General features: G+C 38.9%; 1 protein-coding gene across 2 annotated transcripts in view; it reads right to left on the bottom strand.

Annotated features, from left to right (window-relative positions):
• Positions 1-200: 200 nt before the first annotated feature.
• The window catches only part of Eif4e (eukaryotic translation initiation factor 4E), a 33,032-nt gene continuing 12,260 nt past the window's right edge, over positions 201-20,972 (bottom strand). For both annotated transcript variants that reach the window (XM_031375651.1, XM_031375650.1), the window contains 6 exons: positions 11,385-11,491; positions 9,937-10,032; positions 6,769-6,832; positions 6,086-6,199; positions 3,444-3,583; positions 201-1,719 (listed from right to left, as the gene is read on the bottom strand). In XM_031375651.1, the coding sequence (XP_031231511.1) occupies positions 1,605-1,719; positions 3,444-3,583; positions 6,086-6,199; positions 6,769-6,832; positions 9,937-10,032; positions 11,385-11,491 (636 nt within the window). In that variant the 3' untranslated portion in view covers positions 201-1,604. The remainder of the gene's footprint in view (positions 1,720-3,443; positions 3,584-6,085; positions 6,200-6,768; positions 6,833-9,936; positions 10,033-11,384; positions 11,492-20,972) is intronic.

Here is a 20,972-nt window from a genome sequence, read left to right as displayed (position 1 = left end):
CTGCCAGTGGTTTTCCACTCTGCTCCCCACAGTTCAGCTTACCCTTTGGTGTAACAGCCACACCTCATTTCACAGGATCTGAACTATACAATTATGTACTGCAGACAAAATGTCTCATGTTTGCTTTCAATGATACAAAGAATATATCAAGGTTTCAAGTTTACAGAGAACCATACTGCAACAATTGACCAATATAAATAGTTCTTAATACTTCTTTATTGTTTTATTCAGATAGTAACACTAATGTTCCTAACCCATGTTCCTCTATACTTTCCTTATGCTAACTTTCTGGCCATTAAGTAAAAACATGTCAAACTCAACAATCAGTTTATAGCCACTGTTCCTATCAAATGGTGATACACCAAAATCCCAATTCTCATGAATTTTAACATAGTCAAAGTACATTATTTAACCTAAGACTGAAAAACTGTGCCTTAACTTTATTAAAAAAGATAGCCACATCAGTTTAATTACATGTGATACTATCTATTCAATTTATTAAAAATTGTAATAAACATAATAATAAACTAGTGCTCCAACTGCGGCTGTGCATGGGAAGACACTCTAAGACACAAGAGACTGCCTTGCAATACGAAGTACAGATTCCTTCTAGAGATGGAGAAATAAAAGGACAAATCTAGTTGTCTAAAAGACAATTCACTGTACACATTTTATTTACAGTTTTGTACACTGTCTTAATATGGATGGGACCGCTTTTCTACTTGAGCCATTGTAACCAAAGCAAAATAACCTAAGTAATACAAAGTGTTAAAGTACAGCATAAAGATACAAAAGCAGACATACTAATTCTAGTTAGGAATGTAATTATGGTGTTACATTTTTATAGTCCACAATTATGTTTAGGGATCACACAGACATAGATCACTGATTTGAATGAAATGCATAAATTTGTAGCAAAGCTTTGTAGTTACAAAAAACAAAAAAATTACCAAAGAATGCACAAATTTAATGTTTATTCCACCTTTCTGTCATATTCCTGGATCCTTCACCAATGTTACATGAGGAAAAAAACAAAAGCAAAACAAATGAAAAACTGAAATCAGAATCACTAATGTTATCAAGGAGGGAAGCAAATAAATTAAATCTAGCAGCCATCAGCAAGAGGACAGCAAGGACAGTGCTGTTACAGGAAACAGAAGGTTGCTAGAAAGCTGGACTCAGACTCTCACACCAGCAAAGTCCGCTCCTGCGTGGAGTGGAACAAAACCAGATCTTTCCTGCTAAGGTAATAGAAATGCAAGTTCTTGTTCGAATACTGTGGAAAGGCCAATGTGTGTGTGTGTCCTGGTAATTCTAACCAGCTGTTACAGAGCAGGCCAGGAACACATCTGCGGGTTCTGGGGTGATGTATACGGTAATTCTTTGATTGAGATAGTGGACACACTAGCAAAAATTGAGGGTGGGGGAGGAGAATGAACACAGAAGTACAAGACAAAGGCGAATGAGACTTCTCTTATATCTTAGCAACACTTGGATGGAATCAACGTCAGTGCAGTCCACTCTGCTTTGATGAGGCTTTGGTGCAGCTCCCAATCTCGATTGCGTGACGCAGTCTCCTGTGAGAATACTCAGAAGGTGTCTTCTTAAACAACAAACCTATTTTTAGTGGTGGAGCCGCTCTTTGTAGCTGTGTCTGCGTGGGACTGATAACCAATCACTATCTTCGGAGGAAGTCCTAACCTTTCCTTGTATACCCTCCTACGAGACACGAGAGACAAGAAACAGGATTATTTCTTTAAAAAAGAAAAAGTCTTCAAATGTATTTTTAAGTCCATCATATACTAGTCTTTACATTAAAAATGCAAATCAAAATGTGTTCCTTTTCTTTCAGTATAACTAGCAAAATTAAAAATTTTAGTCTTTACTTTCACAACCATACTTTAACCATGTTACAGACACCTGTAATCCCACCAGGTTTGTTTTTATTATTACTAATAAAAAAATATGATTACTAAATCAAAACAAATCAGGATCAGTTCATGGGCTTACAGCAATTGCTTGGTTAACATAGTAAAATCCTATCTCAAAAAATAAAATAAAAATATTTACATGTGAATTCTATTTTGCTTTATGGACCAACTTTACAAACCAATTTTCAAATTAGTGTGACTACTTTAAAAATAAAATGTGATGCATACTAACCTGGGTTTAAGTTTATTAACTATCAACTACAATTCAGAGGGCCTAAAGCTCATCTGCAGTAATAGAGAAATCTCTCCTTAAAAGACCAAAAAGGGACTGGGCACTGTGGCGCGCCTTTAATCCCAGCACTTGGGGAAGCAGAGGCAGGCGCATCTCTAGTTTACATAGTTGAGTTCTGAGACAGCCAGGGCTAAGTAAGCAGAGATCCTGCCTCAAGCGGATGGATGTGTGGATAGGTAGATGGGTGGGTGGATGGATGGAGATGGAGGGATGTCAAGGTGTTAACAGTTTAATCTTCAGTGAATGAAGCACATTTAAAGGTTGAGAAAAAACCCACAAAAGCTATAAAAAAAAAAAAAATCAAAGCTGTGTAGCTAGATTGTGAGTATGAAATCGGCTGACAAACACCTCAGAAGAGAACAAAGAACTTAATTTTTAATCTGAGAAAATCTAAATGTTTAATTCTCAGGAAACAATACAAACATTTTAAAAACGAACCCATTTTCACCAATCTTTACCCTGAACTGTGATTTGGCAGGGTCACGGTTCCTCCAAACAGGTGTTTTTTAAAGGCAATGAGTATGAGATGACATTGTAACCGTTTTTTTTTTTAAAAAACTCTTCACTATTACAAAATGTATTCACACACACACAAAGCGAGAAGTTAAAGTGTGTCAACTAGAAGCATTAAAAAAATATTTCCTTGAAAAACTGAGGTTAAAATGTTTTAAAGATTTCAAAACATCCAATATTGACACAAAAAGTTCCATAATAAATTAATTTCTGTTTTTTGAAGAAATACAACATTGCTTCAGGTCAATGTTTATACTAAAAGATGAAAAATGACAAGCCGACAATCAATCCTTGTAAATCTCACATAGACTCAAACTTGATTTTTCTTACTAATTTGCATGTAATCGAAGAGAATTCTAGCAAAACTGATGTGTGTGCGTGAATTGTAAAAAATAAAATTTACCAAGGCAAAACAGAAAAATTTATAAACACATGGGCTGTAAATATGGACAGAAACTAAGATATGCTACTTTCACGGAAATTCACCTGCTCTAGATAGCACATACACCACGGTTGCAAAAACCATTTTACAGAAATGAAATACAAACATATTCAACATTAGCAGGATCCAAACTTGTGTTTGGATCATAAAAACATTTACAAAGAAAATAACAGTTTATAAATGCAAGTGTCTAAAGTTGCACATAAAGGACATCTACATTCAGTTAATGGAGGGTAAGGAAGCGGGGAGGGAGAGCGCAACGCACCCTATGTGTGTGACTGCATCTCTGTTCTCACACTCAGTAGTCCATATTGCTATCTTATCACCTTTAGCTCTAACATTAACAACAGCTCCACACACATCATCACTGTAGTCATCAAAAGATTCTCCAATAAGGCACAGCAGCTAAAAATAAAACAAAAAATAACAAATTACATATATATACAAATATATCATCAACAACTTAGAAGAAAGCACAAACTCTTCTATGTATAGTCATTAAATCAGATTCTATGTCAAGAATTGACATCTTAAATTGGTCAGGCAGAGGCAGCACCACCAAGTTTGAAGCCACCCTGATCTAGAGACAGAAAAGAAAGCAAACGAGTAAGATTTGCCCCAGTTTTGTTGTTGCTGCTGTTTTGTTGTGAACCGAGGCAGGACACACATGCTATGACAAATCAATGCAGTAAGAGGACAACCTGCAGCAGTGGGCTCGCCCCTCTGGCCCTGTGGGTTCTGAGAATTAACCTCAGGGACTGAGGCTTGGAAGCAAGCACCCTCACCTGCAGAATCACAGATCAGTTTAAGAACTGATAAAAACAGTAACAACAAAAAAACCCAATGTATTTATTTTAACGTATATTGGTATTCTGCCTGAATGTATGTCTGTATGAGGTGTCAGATCCCCCAGAACTGGAATTACAGACAGTTGTGAGCTGCCATGTGGGTGCTGAGAACTGAACATTAATCATCTCCTTTGCTCAGGAGCAGCCAGTGCTCTCCACCACTGAGCTATATCTCCAGCCCCAAGAACCAATTTTTAAAAATGTCTGCATTTTACTTGTTTACATTGTTTTTTCCATTGGCTTAAAAACAAAACAAAACAATTATTTTAACTCTTTCTGCAAATTAGGCACACACAAAAGTGATCACATTAATATCCATCTGCTAAGATGCTTAGTTTGTTGACAATTATCTCAATGACTGAAATATATTTATGCTCCCATCAACTGCCATTTTCTAACAGTTTCAAAGTAGAGTTCCGTGGCATTAAATACACTGAGGAACTAGAACTAAATCCATCACACTTTTTTTCAACCTACAAAACTGAAATGTCCTTTTTCCTATGGCAGCAGCACCCAACCTATAGGTCGTAACCCCTTTGGGGATTAGAAGGTCCTTTAAAGGGGCTACCTAGGAAACAGATATTTATATTACAATTCATAACAGTAGCAAAATTTATGTTATGAAGGAGTAATAAAAATAATTTTATGGTTGAGGGTCACCACAACATGAAGAACTGTTTTAAGGGGTTGCAGCATTAAAAAGGCTGAGAACCACTGTCCTATGGCATTCCAAAATGATATTTATTCATACTCTCCTCCAAAAGCATGATTAAATCTTTGCTTTAATATGTTACTAATCCATGTAAGTACTTATTCACTTAATAAGTGCTAACTGTAAATCGGTACTGAGTCTAAGTGGTTTTAAAAAAATAAAAAAGCATTAACTATGAACTTCGTTCCCAAAATTATGATCTAGAACTTGACCACAGAAAATGGCTATAATTTCATAGTTAGTGTAGCTCATAAAACCAAAGTGTTAAAGTATAACACATTTAGTTTTAAATAATATTAACCAATAATTTTATTACTTGCTTCATTAATTTCAAATTTTCATAATTTTTAATTACAGCAACGCTATAAATGGGTTGCAAACTCTATATTAATCACAAAATATAAAATCCTTATTTTTGATTAATGAAATAAAAAGGGAGATCTGACTGTAGAGGTAAAGTTAATGTCATTCACTTTGTATTCTATTTATTTATATATATATTCTTTTGAGACAGGGTTTCTCTGTGTATCCCTGGCTGGCTTGGAACTCTCTATAGATCAGGCTGGCCTTGAACTCAGATCCACTTGCCTCTGCCTCCCAAGTGCTGGGATTAAAGTACTGCACCACTGCACCTAGTTAGTCAATCACTTTTTATCTGAATTGTAGAATGAAAGAAATCATTCACTGGACTCACATGTATATGATACACACAGGATGGATAAAATTATTTGTCAAACAGCACATGCCAGCAATCAAAAGGTTGGAGGCAGCAGGATCCTGAGCTGCAACACCAGTCTAGCTAGGTAGTAAAACCTTGTCCTTAAAGAGCAAGGGCTGGGGACTGTTATTCAACAAGAAGGTCACACCTAAACACACTAAGAACCTCCCTTCATATTTGTAAATGTATTTGCATTCTATGGTACTTTCAGGTAAGTCTAAAGCTGTGGGTTTCCTCACGGCATCCCCAGACTTGTGCTCTTCTAGCTTGTTCTCACACACTCCCCTCCCTACATCTGATCCTGACCTCCACATTGCTTCACTGTCATATCCCGTCTGGGACATCTTCTATTTCCTAGTACATGTCTTTACTGTCCTACAACTATAGATTATGTAACAAACACACATATGTATTTAAAACCCAAGTTGCACATGAGAGAAGACACGCCATATTTTTCTTCCTAAATCTGGCTTATTTTCCCTAGCCACCTTTCCAGGCATGTCCAAAACCCAAATGCTTCAGGAGTTTACATGCCATCTTTGCACAAGGCCTGGACTAATTTCCATCTCGTCCTGGTTTTAGGGTATGCTTCTTTAGAGCTGTGCCTTGAATCCACCCTAAAGTCTTACTGTCTCTAGCCAGAAGCGATCAAGGTCACTCCGTCTCTGCTGCTTGTTCAGTGTAATCAGCCACCGTCCTCCTCGCTTGTTCTTCTCATCTTCCCACATAGGCTCAATGCCGTCCTGCAGGATGAGAGCACAGCATTAGACAGCACTGCTCCTTACTCTGAGAGACAACATTAGAATTAGCAAGCAACGCTGACAACTTTCCTTCCGTTCCCTGTACCCCTGCCATTGGCACAACTTTTAAACACACAAGAACTACATGCCAGAGGCATGCAACTGCACAAGTGCCCCACCTCCTCACTGTACTCTCCAGCTGCAAGGCTTCATGTCACCTCAAGGTTCTGAAGGTTCCCAAGCAGAGGCCTTGAAGATGCTTCGCTAAAACTACGTCATACAAGCTAGCTAATGTCCTACCCTAGCACCTGACAAAGGTCTGTTTATAAATATCTCATGGGTTTAAAATTAGCTGACCAAGTCAGTCTATTCAAGTATATCCAGGAAGGGCTGCACAGAATTAGCAAGGCTCAAAGTCAATCCCAGGATGTTCCCATGAGTAACTAAGTCATACCACAGAGCACTGTACTCAAGCCTGGTAAAGCCAACTGCCTGAATTTGTGGCCAGTTTTTACAAATACCTGAATGGTCTGGTCCTGTAATAAATATAAACAATCATTGATTAGGCATACCTTAAAAAGTGAGTAGTCACAGCCAGGCATTAAATTACTAGACAACTGGATATGGTTGTATAGACTAGGTAAAAGAAAATAATAATTAAAAACATAATATGTAATGCAGGGTTTGGGTGCTCACACACACACACATTTGGAAAATACGAAAAAACAAAAGTATGTAGATTTGTTTTTCTTTTGTTGACTCTGTAGTTAATTTCTGAAATGGACAAAACAGGTCTAAATAATGATTACATTCAAAGAAATTTATAATGTAAACTAATACAAACAACTATCTCAAATGACTATCCTAACAAAAATACATTTGTTAACTCAATGCAGCCATGTGCACCCATCAGGACTGTAAGGCCCAGTCAATCAACATTATCACCTCTGCGAGTGTCCAAATGCAGACCCAGCAGTGGTTCTCCTATCAGTCAGCACCCAAGCAAGGGGTGCTCAGGCACAGGCATACCAACAGGTATGAGCTATTTCCCAAATACTTAAACCATGGAATGGTTTGAGGTAGTTGATACACACTTCTTAAAGGCAAAGGGGCTGTAAAACACATTGTAACCGCATTTGCCCACCTCTAACAGACAGCAGAGCTTAGCTTAGTTACAAACCTTGAATGACATTATATGAGGCATGTTCTCCTGTGCTGACTTTAACTTTGTCAGAACTGTTTCAGACAATTTTAAAAAGGAAGTCTACATCTTTCTTACCACACTACACAGTCTCATCCTCCTCGAATACGACAGTGTAAGTATCTAATGACTGACTGTTCCCAAACTGTGAACCTTAAGGATCTTTTTTTTTTTTTTTTTTGAGACAGGGTTTCTCTGTGTAGCCCTGGCTGTCCTGGAACTCACTCTGTAGACCAGGCTGGCCTCAAACTCAGAAATCCGCCTGCCTCTGCCTCCCAAGTGCTGGGTCTAAAGGCATGCACCACCATTGTCCAACCTTAAGGATCTTAAGGTTACATGGAGACTAAAGCAAATGGACTAAAGAATATTTTCTATAAAATCTTCTAGAAAGGAATGAGAAATCAAGAAGTGTAAGCAAAAGCACTGGGAACCGGAACTGAGAGATTGGGAAGTTTTGTTACACTAGGAAACCTGGAACCAGGCTTCTATAAGCAGGTAAAAGCCAAGAATGCAGTCTAAATGCACATGTGAGTGGACTTGGGATTCAAGCCCTTTCTTTTTCCTTATTAAGAAACTAGAGAACTTTTTATGTTTAAAGAAGGCTTCAGAGTTATTCAAAAGTCTTGCAGTAGAGGCTGGAGAGATGGCTCAGTGGTTAAGAGCACTGACTACTCTTCCAAAGGTCCTGAGTTCAAATCCCAGCAACCACATGGTGGCTTACAACCATCCTTAATGAGATCTGATGCCCTCTTCTGGGGTTTCTGAAGACAGCTAGTGTACTTATATATAATAAGTAAATCTTAGGAAAAAAAAAGGGCTGGCGAGATGGCTCAGCAGTTAAGAGCACTGACTGCTCTTGTGAAGGTCCTGAGTTCAAACCCCAGCAACCACATGGTGGCTCACAACCATCCAAAACGAGATCTGACGCCCTCTTCTGGGCTGTCTGATGACAGCTACAATGTACTTACATATAATAAATAAATAAATTTTAGCCGGGCAGTGTTGGCATATGCCTTTAATCCCAGCACTTGGGAGACAGAGGCAGGAGGATTTCTGAGTTTGAGACCAGCCTGGTCTACAGAGTGAGTTCCAGGACAGCCAGGGCTATACAGAGAAACCCTGTCTCAAAAAAACAAAAATAACAAAAAAAAGTACAAAAACCACTTGATCCTTTCAAGAACTCCAATTTAATTAGACAGCAACTTCTATTAATTAGAAGAGCTAAAATATACTTGTTCCACTAAAAAAAGAAAAAACAGAAACAAAAAAACACAGAATGTTCTTAGAAAAAAGTGAATTCAGCAGTTTTATATATCCTATATGCTGCCTTTCTCAATGATGCAATGAATACCAAATATCTGCTGCAGACAAGTATCAGCACAGGCACTGGAAGCACACTGAATACTGACTGTGCCCTTAAAAAAACTACACGGCTAGGAATTTAATGGCTACAATCTATTCTTTTGTGTGAGCAAAACAGACTCAGAGTTATATGAAAATGTTAGTCGCTAAACTCAGCATCTATGAGCCTGATATAAACACTCAGAATAGTAACTTTGAGGTAACTCTAAACTCTTCCACTTTTGCCTCTCATATTCTCAAACAGTATTTCCCCTGTATGTTCTCTAAAAAAAATTGAGACAATTCAACTGTGGATGAGCTAGGATGCACCTCAATGGTACAGCACTTGTCTATCATGTTCAAGGTCCTAAATTTGATCCTCAGAAAACAAAAACTACTGTTTTAAGATAAACAATCTCAAAACATCTAAGGCATGAGCAGTGTTTATCTGCTATGCCTTGGCAGGTAAAGGCAGTAGGGGATCCCAAGGTCTAGAATGTTAGGACATCCTCAAAAACTCAGCTACATCCTGTCTCAAACAAACACACTTCTCGAAAAAAAACTTTCAGTTTATATTCAATTTGTAAGTCTTGAAAAGTTTATGATCCAAGTTAACTTCTTCCTAAACTAAAATCCAAACCTTAAAAACATTTTGATTACCGTTTGATAAATTACAATAAAATTAATGAACTAAGATTACAGACACTATCATTGTCTTGATATTCCTTTGAGTTTGTAGCTCTGAAAGTTAATTTTAATGAGCTTCACCTTTTGATATCCTGAGCAGGGAAATTCCAGATATTATACTAAAAGCTGTCTGCAGAAATGGGGATGTTTATTTAATAAGGCTCTCTAGCATCCAGTTATGACATAAATATATGTAGGTGACTACACAGGAGACAGAGAATTAAAAGGCTATCAAAAAATTCTAGGACAATGAAAGAGGATTCTCACGGGAAGACCAGGAATACACAGTAACCAAACCTAAAAGCTGACTAATGAATGAGGTTCTATGCTTTCTGTTTGTAAGGGTGCTAGAGATCAAACATAGGGATTTTGTATGTACTCAACAATGTAAAATAAAGCCTAATTACCAATTCAAACATCTCTGAAGATATTCGTCTTCATTTTGTGAATGATGTAAGATAAAAAAAAAAATTATACAACTTAAAAGTATAAGTATCTTAAAGTTACTTACGCCCAAAAGTCTTCAACAGTATCAAACTTAGAGATCAATCGAAGGTTTGCTTGCCAAGTTTTGCTTTTATCATTTTTAAAAAACCAGAGTGCCCACCTGAAAATAAAAGGGAGTACATAAACAGTAGTTTACCCATATTTATAGCTGAATTATTTACCAGCCAGAGAGTAGAAGTGTCCATCAGTAGGAAAATGGTGTAACATGTAGAACTGACATACAATGGAAAATTAACCAATCTTAAAGAGGAAATCTGACACACAAGGACAGAGTCTAAGAACATGAGGCTATGTGATACCCCACACACATGCACGTGCTTCTACTTACACGAATACCTAAGGTAGTCAAATTAGGAGATGTCAAAGGGGGTGCTGAGGATTGGACAGGGTGGTGCTAGCAACTTATTTAATAAACTATTTTTAGTTTAAAAGATGAAAATGGTACCAAGAAAACAGCACAGGACAGGCAAAAGCACTCGCAGTGGGGGCCTGGTCACTTTGAGTTTGGACAACTAGAACCCATGTAAAAGCCAACTTTGGTTTGTCCTGTAACCTCAAATTTCAGCTATGGCACATGAAACCTTTACACTGTTTATACACATATATTTGTATATAATACATTGGAGTGGGAGGTTTCCTGGAAGTCTCTTTACAGAGCAGGCTGGACTTAAAGACCACCGCCGCCTCTCTCAGTGCTAGGATTAAAAACCACCCCTCTCAGTGCTAGGATTAAAGGCATGTGCTGCCACAGCAGGCTCTAAGATGCATATTTCTTTAAAGATGAAATAGGTCTCATTACAGAACAATGTAAATTAACATTACCAGCTGTAAAGACTTTCAGAGAACCCATATACAATTCGACACCTACATGGTAGTTCACACAATTATCTGTAACTAGGTCCGGGTGATCTAATGCTCTCCTCTGGCCTCCACAGCCACTGTACACATACAGTGCACAATCAAAGATGCAGGCCAAACACTACCCATACACATAAAAACAAACCTAAAAAATAAGTAACCCAAAAAAGGTAAGATAAATTGAGACTGTATTTTATGACATACACTTGAAACCTCGAGTAAGCCATGTCCCTGGCCCCACAGCCCTCCACTCTGGCCTGTGTTCACGACTATATCCTTCAGAGCCCTCCACTCTGGCCTGTGTTCATGACTATATCCTTTACAGCCCTCCACTCTGGCCTGTGTTCATGACTATATCCTTTACAGCCCTCCACTCTGGCCTGTGTTCATGACTATATCCTTCAGAGCCCTCCACTCTGGCCTGTGTTCACGACTATATCCTTCAGAGGCATTCTTTTTCGTGAACAATAATCCTCTACAGGCTGACAACTGAGCATATCTAAAACCAGCCATACCCAACTTTTCTCTGTAAACCTATCTTGTTCACCACACCCTTATTGCCTAAGTCAGGAAACTACTAAGCAGAAAGCTTACCTGTTCTGCAGAGGGTGTTTAATATAGTGCTCTGGGTTAGCAACCTCCTGGCTAGACTCTGTCTTTTCCTCTTCCACAGGTGGGGGATTAGTGGTAGGGGTGGTTTCCTAATGGAAAAAAGTATAAAGGAAGATTTTAAGTTTTTAAATATAACTATGACAGCAATACCATAAACAAATCTGATCCAATGATTGAGAACAGTTGATTTCATAAGACAAACTACAGACTATCTCTAGGAGAATGAGGCTACTCTATCGCTTCATGACAAAAGTTTCTCAAATTTAAAAATGATTTTATAAAACGTACACCATCTTATTTGCACATTTTTAAAATCAAAGAGCATGCATAAAGTTCAATGATCCAAAGTTCTTAACAGATGTTAACATTATATAAGGGCTGATGACATAGGTCAATAGTAAAGCATGTCCAGCATGCATGGAGCAGCGTGTTCTATTTCCAGGCCCACCAAAAATAAAGAAGCACTCTACGTTACTGAGGTACAGTGGAGAGAGGAGTTTAACAACTACATGGAAATGGTGAAAGATAAGTCGTTTTTCAAGTGATCAAGCCAGCAATACAGAAGTCCGTGGTAACTTCATGTCAGACTCATTGTTGGAAAGAACAGCTGTTTGGAATTCAACAGGCAATTATGAAAGAAGGTGGACACTGACTTGAACTTCTTTTAGGCAAAGTGTAATAGTCACCTACACTATGAAAAGGAGCCACTTTCCCCCTGCTGTTTCCTCAACCTGCTGTAAACTGATCTTTAACAAACAGCCAAAGAAAGGCATTAGAAGCTAAAGCAAAGGCTAGAACACATAGAATGCAAAAAAACAACCCCCCAGACACAACTACATTTGGTTATCAGATTTAAAAAAAAACTTTTTAAAGACTTATTCTTACATGTTTGAGTGCTTTGCTTGTAGTCTATGTATACCCAGAGTGCAATGATATTACTAAAGGCCAGAACAGGCTGCTATTTACAGCCATGTGAAAGCTGGGGATTGAACCAGGGTCCTCATAGAACAGTCTGAGACTCTTCAGCTCTGGCCGTCAAACCTAACCCCTTGTCTTGTTATGTCTTAAACAACACTTGAATCATACTCCAGCCCAACTATCAGCTTTAAACTGGCCCATGACAAGCGATGTATATGCTAAAAGACTTCAGACTAGAAATGCTAGCTACTCAATTTAAAGCAGACATTTTAAGCAGCCTATAATATGTTCAGAAGCTTTATTCTCTGCACCCATAAAAATTATTCAGGGACCAGGTACCACAACCTAAACCCAGGGTTCAAAGTTCTATCCCTGGAACTCACATAAAAGCCAGACATGATGGCAAACATCTTTTTTTTTTTTTTTTTTTTTTGGAGGGTTTCTCTGTGTAGCCCTGGCTGTCCTGGAACTCACTCTGTAGACTCAGAAATCCGCCTGCCTCTGCCTCCCAAGTGCTAGGATTAAAGGCATGTGCCACCACTGCCTGGCTGAGTCCAGTATTTCTAAGATGAGATGAGAAACAAGAGACAGAAGAACCACCCAAAAGCTTATGGGCCAGCTAGCTTTGAGACTGAGTTAAACAGGTATGGGTACACACATCATCAAATGAATACCCAATAAACAAACACACTGAGACAGACAACATTTTAACAATGAATGACGAGGCTGGTCAGATTGTTTGGCAAGTACAAGTGTTCACTGTCAAGTCTGTGAGCCTGATTTCAATCCCCAGTATCCATTTGGTAGAAGGCTCCTTCTCCAAGTTCTCTTGACATTCACCCACCCTCATAGACATAAACAAACATTGAAAATGTAGAGAAATAATATGGCATTAAGTATGTTTGATTTTGCTCACAACTAGATTACCAAAGGCCATGGTTCTTAACCATAAATAAGAACTTAGATACTGAATAAATGTAAACATTTATAGACTAACCAAGGCCCTAAAATTTACATGTAGTCAACCCCTTAATAAATAAAATCATTCTTAACATGTTCTCAGCCAATTTAAGTCTTCAAATAGAGCATAATCACTGAACAGCATGTTCTCCCTGACTAGCTTAGAGTCACAGTGCTGTGCAGACAAATCGTGGGCTCCATGGTTTTGAAGAGAGGAACAGCAGCAATGGACTTGCTAACAATGCACTAGACAAAATGAATGGCAGAAAAGTGAGCCACAAAAAGCCATGCATAGAATATCCTTGGTCCTATGGTGACTCTGGGCAGTTTACAGAGAACACAAAGTCTTGGGGCCACAGTGTTGGGGAAACTCAAGTCCATATAGTAAGAGTCCCCTTGGCTTTCAGAGAGAACCAGAAGAAAGTCAGATCTCAGGGGAAAAAGTCATGGCATTACGAATAAGGTGTAAGTCTTAAATACTAAAGCCTCCAAAAATAAAGCTTCACTCTTCAGAGAGAAAAAAATCTTGAGCCTCTGTCTTAAGCTCATGATCTACCGATTAATCAAATATTACATAGTAAAGAATTTAAGTGATTAATACTTAATTCCTTTAAAATCTTTAAGATTTTTTAAGTCTAAAGACAATTCAGATAACAGTTATCAGGCAAAGACTTAACCACAATTAGCATTGAGATACAAATTATCCAATCTAAAGTTTTAGATTTACTTTATGTGTATGAGTGTTTTGCCTGCACATATGTATGTGCACAATAGCTGCATCAGATTCCCCTAGAACTAAAATTACAGATGGCAGTGTGGGTGCAGAGAACCAAACCAAGGCTGTCTGGCAGGGCTCTCAGTGCTCCTAACTACAAAAATCATCTTTCCAGCCCTTTATTGAATTTTATATTTTGAGACAGCGTAGCCCTGGCTGGACAGGAAGAAGATGTGCCTACTACTGTATCCCGCATACTGGAATTAAAATTATATGCCACAACATGCAGCTAAATGCAAACTTATTTTTTTAAAGTTGTTTCCTACAGAATACAGATGATAGAACTGTACTACATTTATATAATGTTTAAAAACAAACTTCAAACTTCATGGTGGCTCACAGCTCCAACTGAAAGCCTTGTTCCAAGCCAGCCTATGCTGCTCAGCCATTCTGAGATCAGTGTGCAATTCTGTGAAACCTTGTCGCAAAAACCAATGTACCCAAGGGCGGAGAGATGACGAATCAAAGGTAAAGAGCGCTGCACTGGCTGCTCCTCCACAGGGCCTAGATTCAACTCCCAGCACCCACACGGCAGCTCACAACCATCTGTAACTCCAGCTCCAGGAGATTCAACACCCTTACAAAGACATACACAGAGGCAAAACACCACTGCACATAAAGTTTAAAAAGTAAATCATAAAAAAGTGCCAGATTTAAAAGAAGAAAGAAAAAAATTTTTTTTAAAGTAAAGTCAATCATATGGACAAAAGTAAAGGCTAACTTAATAGATGACTACTCTCAAAATAATGTAACACATTTTTAGCCTAATTGACAGCCTGCCCTTGAAAGGCCACAGAATAATAAATAATAAGTGTATTACACAAGGGTAGACAAAGAATAAAACCGTAGGATGGTGCTGTGTTTAATCTAGAAGATCATAATCAAAGTTCCTGAAAGCGGTGGTAATTTACAAAACTAGAATTTGGGTGGTATACTGCAGTAACTACTAAGGCCTCAGATGTCAAGCTAAAAAAAGAACAGCTCAGTTGTTGGGTAAGCAGTAGAAGGCACTAACTAGCAGATCAAAGACATTAAATACCAATGGCAAGTAAGGGAAGAGAAAACTAGCATCAGTTCAAATGCCATACTTGTGATGGTCTACAGGAAGTTAAGCTATTGAAATGTGAAATAAACATTTGGAAACTTTACTACATTTTACAGTAATTACATATCTACTAAAATCAATCACATACATTTTTCATAGTATGTGACCTTTTCTTTGGAGCCAAGGTCTCAAAAAGCTGGCCTCAAAAAGATTAGGTAGCAGAGGTCAGATGAGTCTCTACCATCCGAGTGCCAGATATGCTTCACTAAACCTGACATCTATCAACAACACAAGTTTTTCACTACTATGTGGGATATGCTGGGCTTAGTTCATATCTACAGCCACGTTATGCACACTGGATATGCACCCAGCTCATTCACTTTGTGTAATACTGAGTGTGTAACATTTTCTGAACCTTCTTTTCTTTTTTTTTTTTCTTTTTGTTTTTGTTTTTCGAGACAGGGTTTCTGTGTAGCCCTGGCTGTCCTGGAACTCACTCTGTAGACCAGGCTAGCCTAGAACTCAGAAATCCGCCTGCCTGTGCCTCCCAAGTGCTGGGATTAAAGGCGTGCGCCACCACTGCCCAGCTAAACCTTCTTTTCTTCCTCATCAGATGGGTATTGCAGCACCTACCACTGAACAGATAGACGCAAAGCCTTCCTTCCACTGTCAATCCACAATGAATGTATACTTTACCAGGGACAAACCTATAGGCATTTCTATTACAGACCATGTCCTGTATCTAGAATGGTTCCAGAATTATAAACTTTAATACTCTTTAAAAACAAAACAAAACATGTGGGTTATGTGCACATGAATGCAGTGCCCACCAAAGCTAGAAGCATCAGATCCCTCCTGGAGTTGGTGTTACACATGGTATCAATGTGGACACTGGGAACTGAATGCAGGGTACTCTAGAGAACAGTCTATACAAGCCACCTTTCCACCCTTCCTTATAACTTCTTAAACAAACAAACAAACCAAAACTAACTGTATGGTTTCATGGTGTGATGGTTTGTATATGCTTGGCCCAAGGAGGTGTGGCCTTGTTGAAATAGGTGTGTCATTGTGGGAGTGGGCTCTAAGACCTGCATCCTAGCTGCCTGAAAGTGAGTCTCCTCTTGGCAGCCTTCAGATTAAGATGTAGAACTCTCCGCTCCTCCTGCACCATGCCTGCCTGGATGCTGCCATGCTCTCACCTTGATGATAATGGACCGAACCTCTGAACCTGTAAGCCACCAGCCATGCCTTGGTCATGATGTGTGTTCACAGCAGTAAAACCCTGAGACACATGGCTTTCTATTCTGCAAATATTTGAGGTATTGCTGTAGTGTGAAGAGTGTACTGAGTATGTTATGATTTTGAAAAGAGGAAAGAAATATTATACATCCTGCTCTCTTCTCCACATCATGTCTGCTTAATACTTCTGGGTAGCCATCCAGTAGAAGGAATCACTTTATCCCTCCAGAACAAAAAGCCACCCTGAAGTCACTCTACAGGCAGCCCTGCTCCCTTCTTTTCTGTTCTTCAGCTTTAATACTTTTGACCTCATATTCTGTATATTTTTTTGCCTTGATAAATTAATGAATGGCTAGAATGTAATATGGAGCTGAACTATTAATGAGGAATATAATGGATACTGAAGTCAAGCACCACATTAAAGATTGAAAGAGACAGAAAAAGAATTAAATTGTAGTCTGATGTTATTTGTTCACCTATCATTCTGTGGTTGTAAGCAATGCTACATCTAACAACTTTTTTTTGTTGTTTGTTTCTTTTTTTGTTTTTTTTCAAGACAGGGTTTCTCTGTGTAGCCCTGGCTGTCCTGGAACTTACTCTGTGGCCTTGAACTCAGAAATCCGCCTGCCTCTGCCTCCCAAGTGCTGGGTCTAAAGGCTTACCGCCACCACTGCCCGGCAGTAACTTTTGTTTCCCAAGCTCTGGCCTCACTACTACAGTGTTCCTGATAACATCACATGCAATCCCAGATCTACCTATTTCTGAGGGACTAGGAAGAAATGTAGTGTGTATAGAGGGAGTGTATGGCCCAAATCCAGTTGTAGTCCCTATTTGACAGTTCCTTTAATTTTAATTAGTAGTGTGAAACTTTAGAACAGGGATTTAAGTGATTAAAACTCCCTATAAGCATCAATGTCCTTAACTGCAAAGTAAAGAGGGGTTTTAGTGATAATCCAACGGTCTGGCACGCAGGTGAAGGACAGCTGTCATATACAGTTAGTCAGCAGCAGCTTCAGGTGCTATGATTTTGGAAAAGGCAGCAGATGAGTAAAGGAGGCATAAGCACCAAGATTCCAAGCTCTGGGGTGGTCTGACTAGTCCTTTCAATTTTATCATAAGGAAAAATAAATTTAAACTCAGAAGCTAAATCATCAGCATTCACATCTCAGTAACTTACCACAGGAGTAGAGACGTAACCTCTACTCTAAATTACAGTCCTTAACTCAACAGCTTCTGTCTGCCCTCAATTCTTTTTTTTTTTTTTTGGTTTTTTTTTTTTTTTTTTTTTTGGTTTTTTTCGAGACAGGGTTTCTCTGTGTAGCCTTGGCTGTCCTGGAACTCACTCTGTAGACCAGGCTGTCCTCGAACTCAGAAATCCGCCTGCCTCTGCCTCCCAAGTGCTGGGATTAAAGGTGTGCGCCACCACTGCCCAGCTGCCCTCAATTCTTTACCAATTCTTCCAGCTCAATCAATCAGGCACACACCAAGTGTGGATACATGAAGAATAAAAATTGAAACTGGTGACTTGCTTAATATAACAACTACCTGCATGATCATTACATTCCAATGACTGAAATTAACACTTCCCTTCTGCAGAAACTTGAGTAAAAGCAAGTTCAATACCACAGTAGTAAACTAATGGACAAAGCATGACTGACAGCCTAGCTCCGGTGCTCTGCATTCCCTCTTCCTTCACTTCTTCAAGTGCCATGTTAGGAAGGATACACTATTACAACAGACAGAAGTGCACACCCCAATCCAACATCCCAACAGGCCCATGATGACAGGTGAACACCAGAGAAACCACACTTTGATTTTTAAAATGAGAACTTCAACCTCACATCTCATGAAAACTATGAGTTTTCACTTTTTGTAGTTGTTTCTTGTTTGAGACAGGGTCTTACTGTGGCAATGTACCTGCCTCAGCCTCTGGAATGCTGGAATTATAAGGATGAGCCACCATGCCTAGCCTCCTGAAAACGTCTTACCTACGTAGTTATGATCGGGCAATGTGCTGTCTCCATGTCTATTATCTCTTTATACTCAACCTTCACAATGCTGAAGAGGTGGTCAGCAATTAAAGAGTATTTCAGCAATTAAAGAGTATTTACTACCTTCCAAAGCACTGAAATTTGGTACCCAGCACCCATGTGGGGTGGTTTACAACCATCTGTAATTCCAGCTTCAGGGGATTCAAAGCCCTCTTCTAGCTTCTGTAGTCAGCTGTACTCATGTCTACACACACACACACACACACACACACACACACACAGATTTAAATTTATTAAATTATTTTAGCCTATAGTACAAAGTGATCAAAATACACTAGTATAAAAAGAACAGAGACATGAGAATGCAAATAGCCAAATGGTAACTGAATCAATGCAGATCAAGCTGGCAGTACATTTAGAACTGCAGTAAAGAGGGGGTAAGTTAAAAGGAACTTGATTATCAAAGAAACTAAATTCCTCAATTTCTTCTCCTACTTCAAGCTACTGGAACTGCTATCCCGAGTTCAAAATAAAATAACAATCTTAGAGGAAACAGGCAGAGAAGTATGTGCAGGCTTGCTCTCTCACAGCACCCTCCCCTACACACGCACGCACATGCACACGCTCTTAAGAGATGTTATGATTTTACATATACATAAAACAATTACAGGAAACTATAAGAAAAAGAACATTCAGCCAGGTGGCAGTGGTACACACCTTTAACCCTAACCCTTGGAAGACAGAGGCAGGCAAGGCAGGCCTGGTCTACAGAACAAGTCCTAGGACAGCCAAGACTACACAAAACAAAACAAAAATATTCAAGACACAAAAAAGAGGAGAAGAAAGATAACACCTTCAAACTAAAATTAGTATCTAAAAGACTAAAAATAGATGAAATTTCCCCCAAAAAATTAGCCTAAGAAATTCAAATAAAGAACATAAAGAGAAAAGAGAAAAAATGAATAAATGAATGAATGAATACTAATAGACTTGTTAGAAGTGATGGATTTGAGCTGTCATGATCCCTGCCTTCCCCAGGTTGGCTTGGAGACAGCCTGAGTTTAACTTTCTGTCCTCAATCTCTCAGCTCAGACACCATGCCACCTATGTCTGAAGTACACTGGAGGCCAATGTCAGTTTGCTCTGCCTCCAATCAAAGCTAAAAAAAATAAATAAATACAAATAGAAGACTTATGAATACTAGAATGAAACTAACCACAATAAAGGGTGTTTTGGTTTTGCCTGGATCACCAAACCTTTCAAAAGAATTGCCAAAAGAAAACCACCACACAGGAGACTAACTCTTATTAATAAGGTTATCCCAGAGAACTTTCTGGAGTCCCTACAAAGTCTGTGGCTGTAATGTTGCTGGCTGGCACCCTCACGAGACCAACAGTGGGAGAGTTAAATACTCGAGAATTACAACCCTAACAACTGAAATTATCAAGAGCTCAGGAAGCCCAGGACGATGGATGAGACACTTACACAAGCGAAGCAGCTATTGCAGTAACTGAATGAATGCTACAACACAAGCCCGCCACAGACTCAAGAAATACCAAACTACAGGTATAACACTGCCTAGTTACCATGGTCTCAAAAGCCACTTCTGTACACTTAGTTATTCACTCACTCTGGCATTTCACCCCACTGCCCTCTCTTATCTCCCACTCCCAGTGAGTAAGCTGTTCTGTCTGTTTTGTGACACACTGAGTTTAATTAGAATTGTCTACATGATTAGGGAGGGTGGGGTGGGCTTATTTGCTGGAGCATAGGGAATCTCAGTGGCTCTACCACTGAACAGAACGACCCCCACCTCCACCAGTTCATGTACCTTTTCTTTTTTTCTTTTTCTTTTTTTAAAAAAAGGAGATGCTGAGCTAACAAAGTGAGACAAGAGACCAAACAGGAAGAAGACAAATAGACTGGTGCAGCTCACACAGTCAGAAGGAAGGGAACCAGGAACACAGTGCATCAGATGAAAGAAAGCAGCATGTAATTGAGGTGAAAGCGGCAAACGAGGTGATAAAATGCCAACATACCCACTATAATGTAACCTTCTCTAATAAACACAAGCAAAACACCACCAGTTCAATTGCAGAGCACTAGCCTAGCATCTATAAGCCCTAGGTTCAGGTAATAGTGGTGTGAAATATAAAAATAAAACTGAAACACGCAACTGCTGAGGAATAGGTATACCTGGCCCATAAGACAGACCAGCCAGATAATATAAGAGTCCATCCAGAAGATGGAGCCAAACTATAAACCCAAAATTATACTCAAATTATTCTTTTTGTTCCTTCAGAACTTCTACCCAACAATGGCAGTAGGAGCTTTTCCTTACACACCATGTAGGTTTTCAGAGTTTTGGTTTTTACCCCCAGAGCTAACCAACTAAGTCAGGCCTGGTCTTACAGGTCTGTAATTCCAGAAACTAAACAATGTCAAGTTTAAGGCCTGCCTAGGCTAGAGTGTGTTTAAGGCAGACTTGAGGAGGTATCACATATCCTGTTTCAAAATAAAAATCAGAACTTAATGATTGACCACTTGCCTACTCAACAACTACCCTAGTCTCAATTCCATTTTATTAGTATTAAGGAAAGCAGAATATGTAATATGGAGTTTACTATTGAAAAAAAAAAAAA

This window comes from Mastomys coucha, unplaced genomic scaffold (genome assembly GCF_008632895.1).
Source record: "Mastomys coucha isolate ucsf_1 unplaced genomic scaffold, UCSF_Mcou_1 pScaffold16, whole genome shotgun sequence".
NCBI classification, from domain to species: Eukaryota; Metazoa; Chordata; class Mammalia; order Rodentia; family Muridae; genus Mastomys; species Mastomys coucha.
Note: the sequence above shows the minus strand (reverse complement) of the source record. Positions and strands in the feature narration are given on the sequence as shown.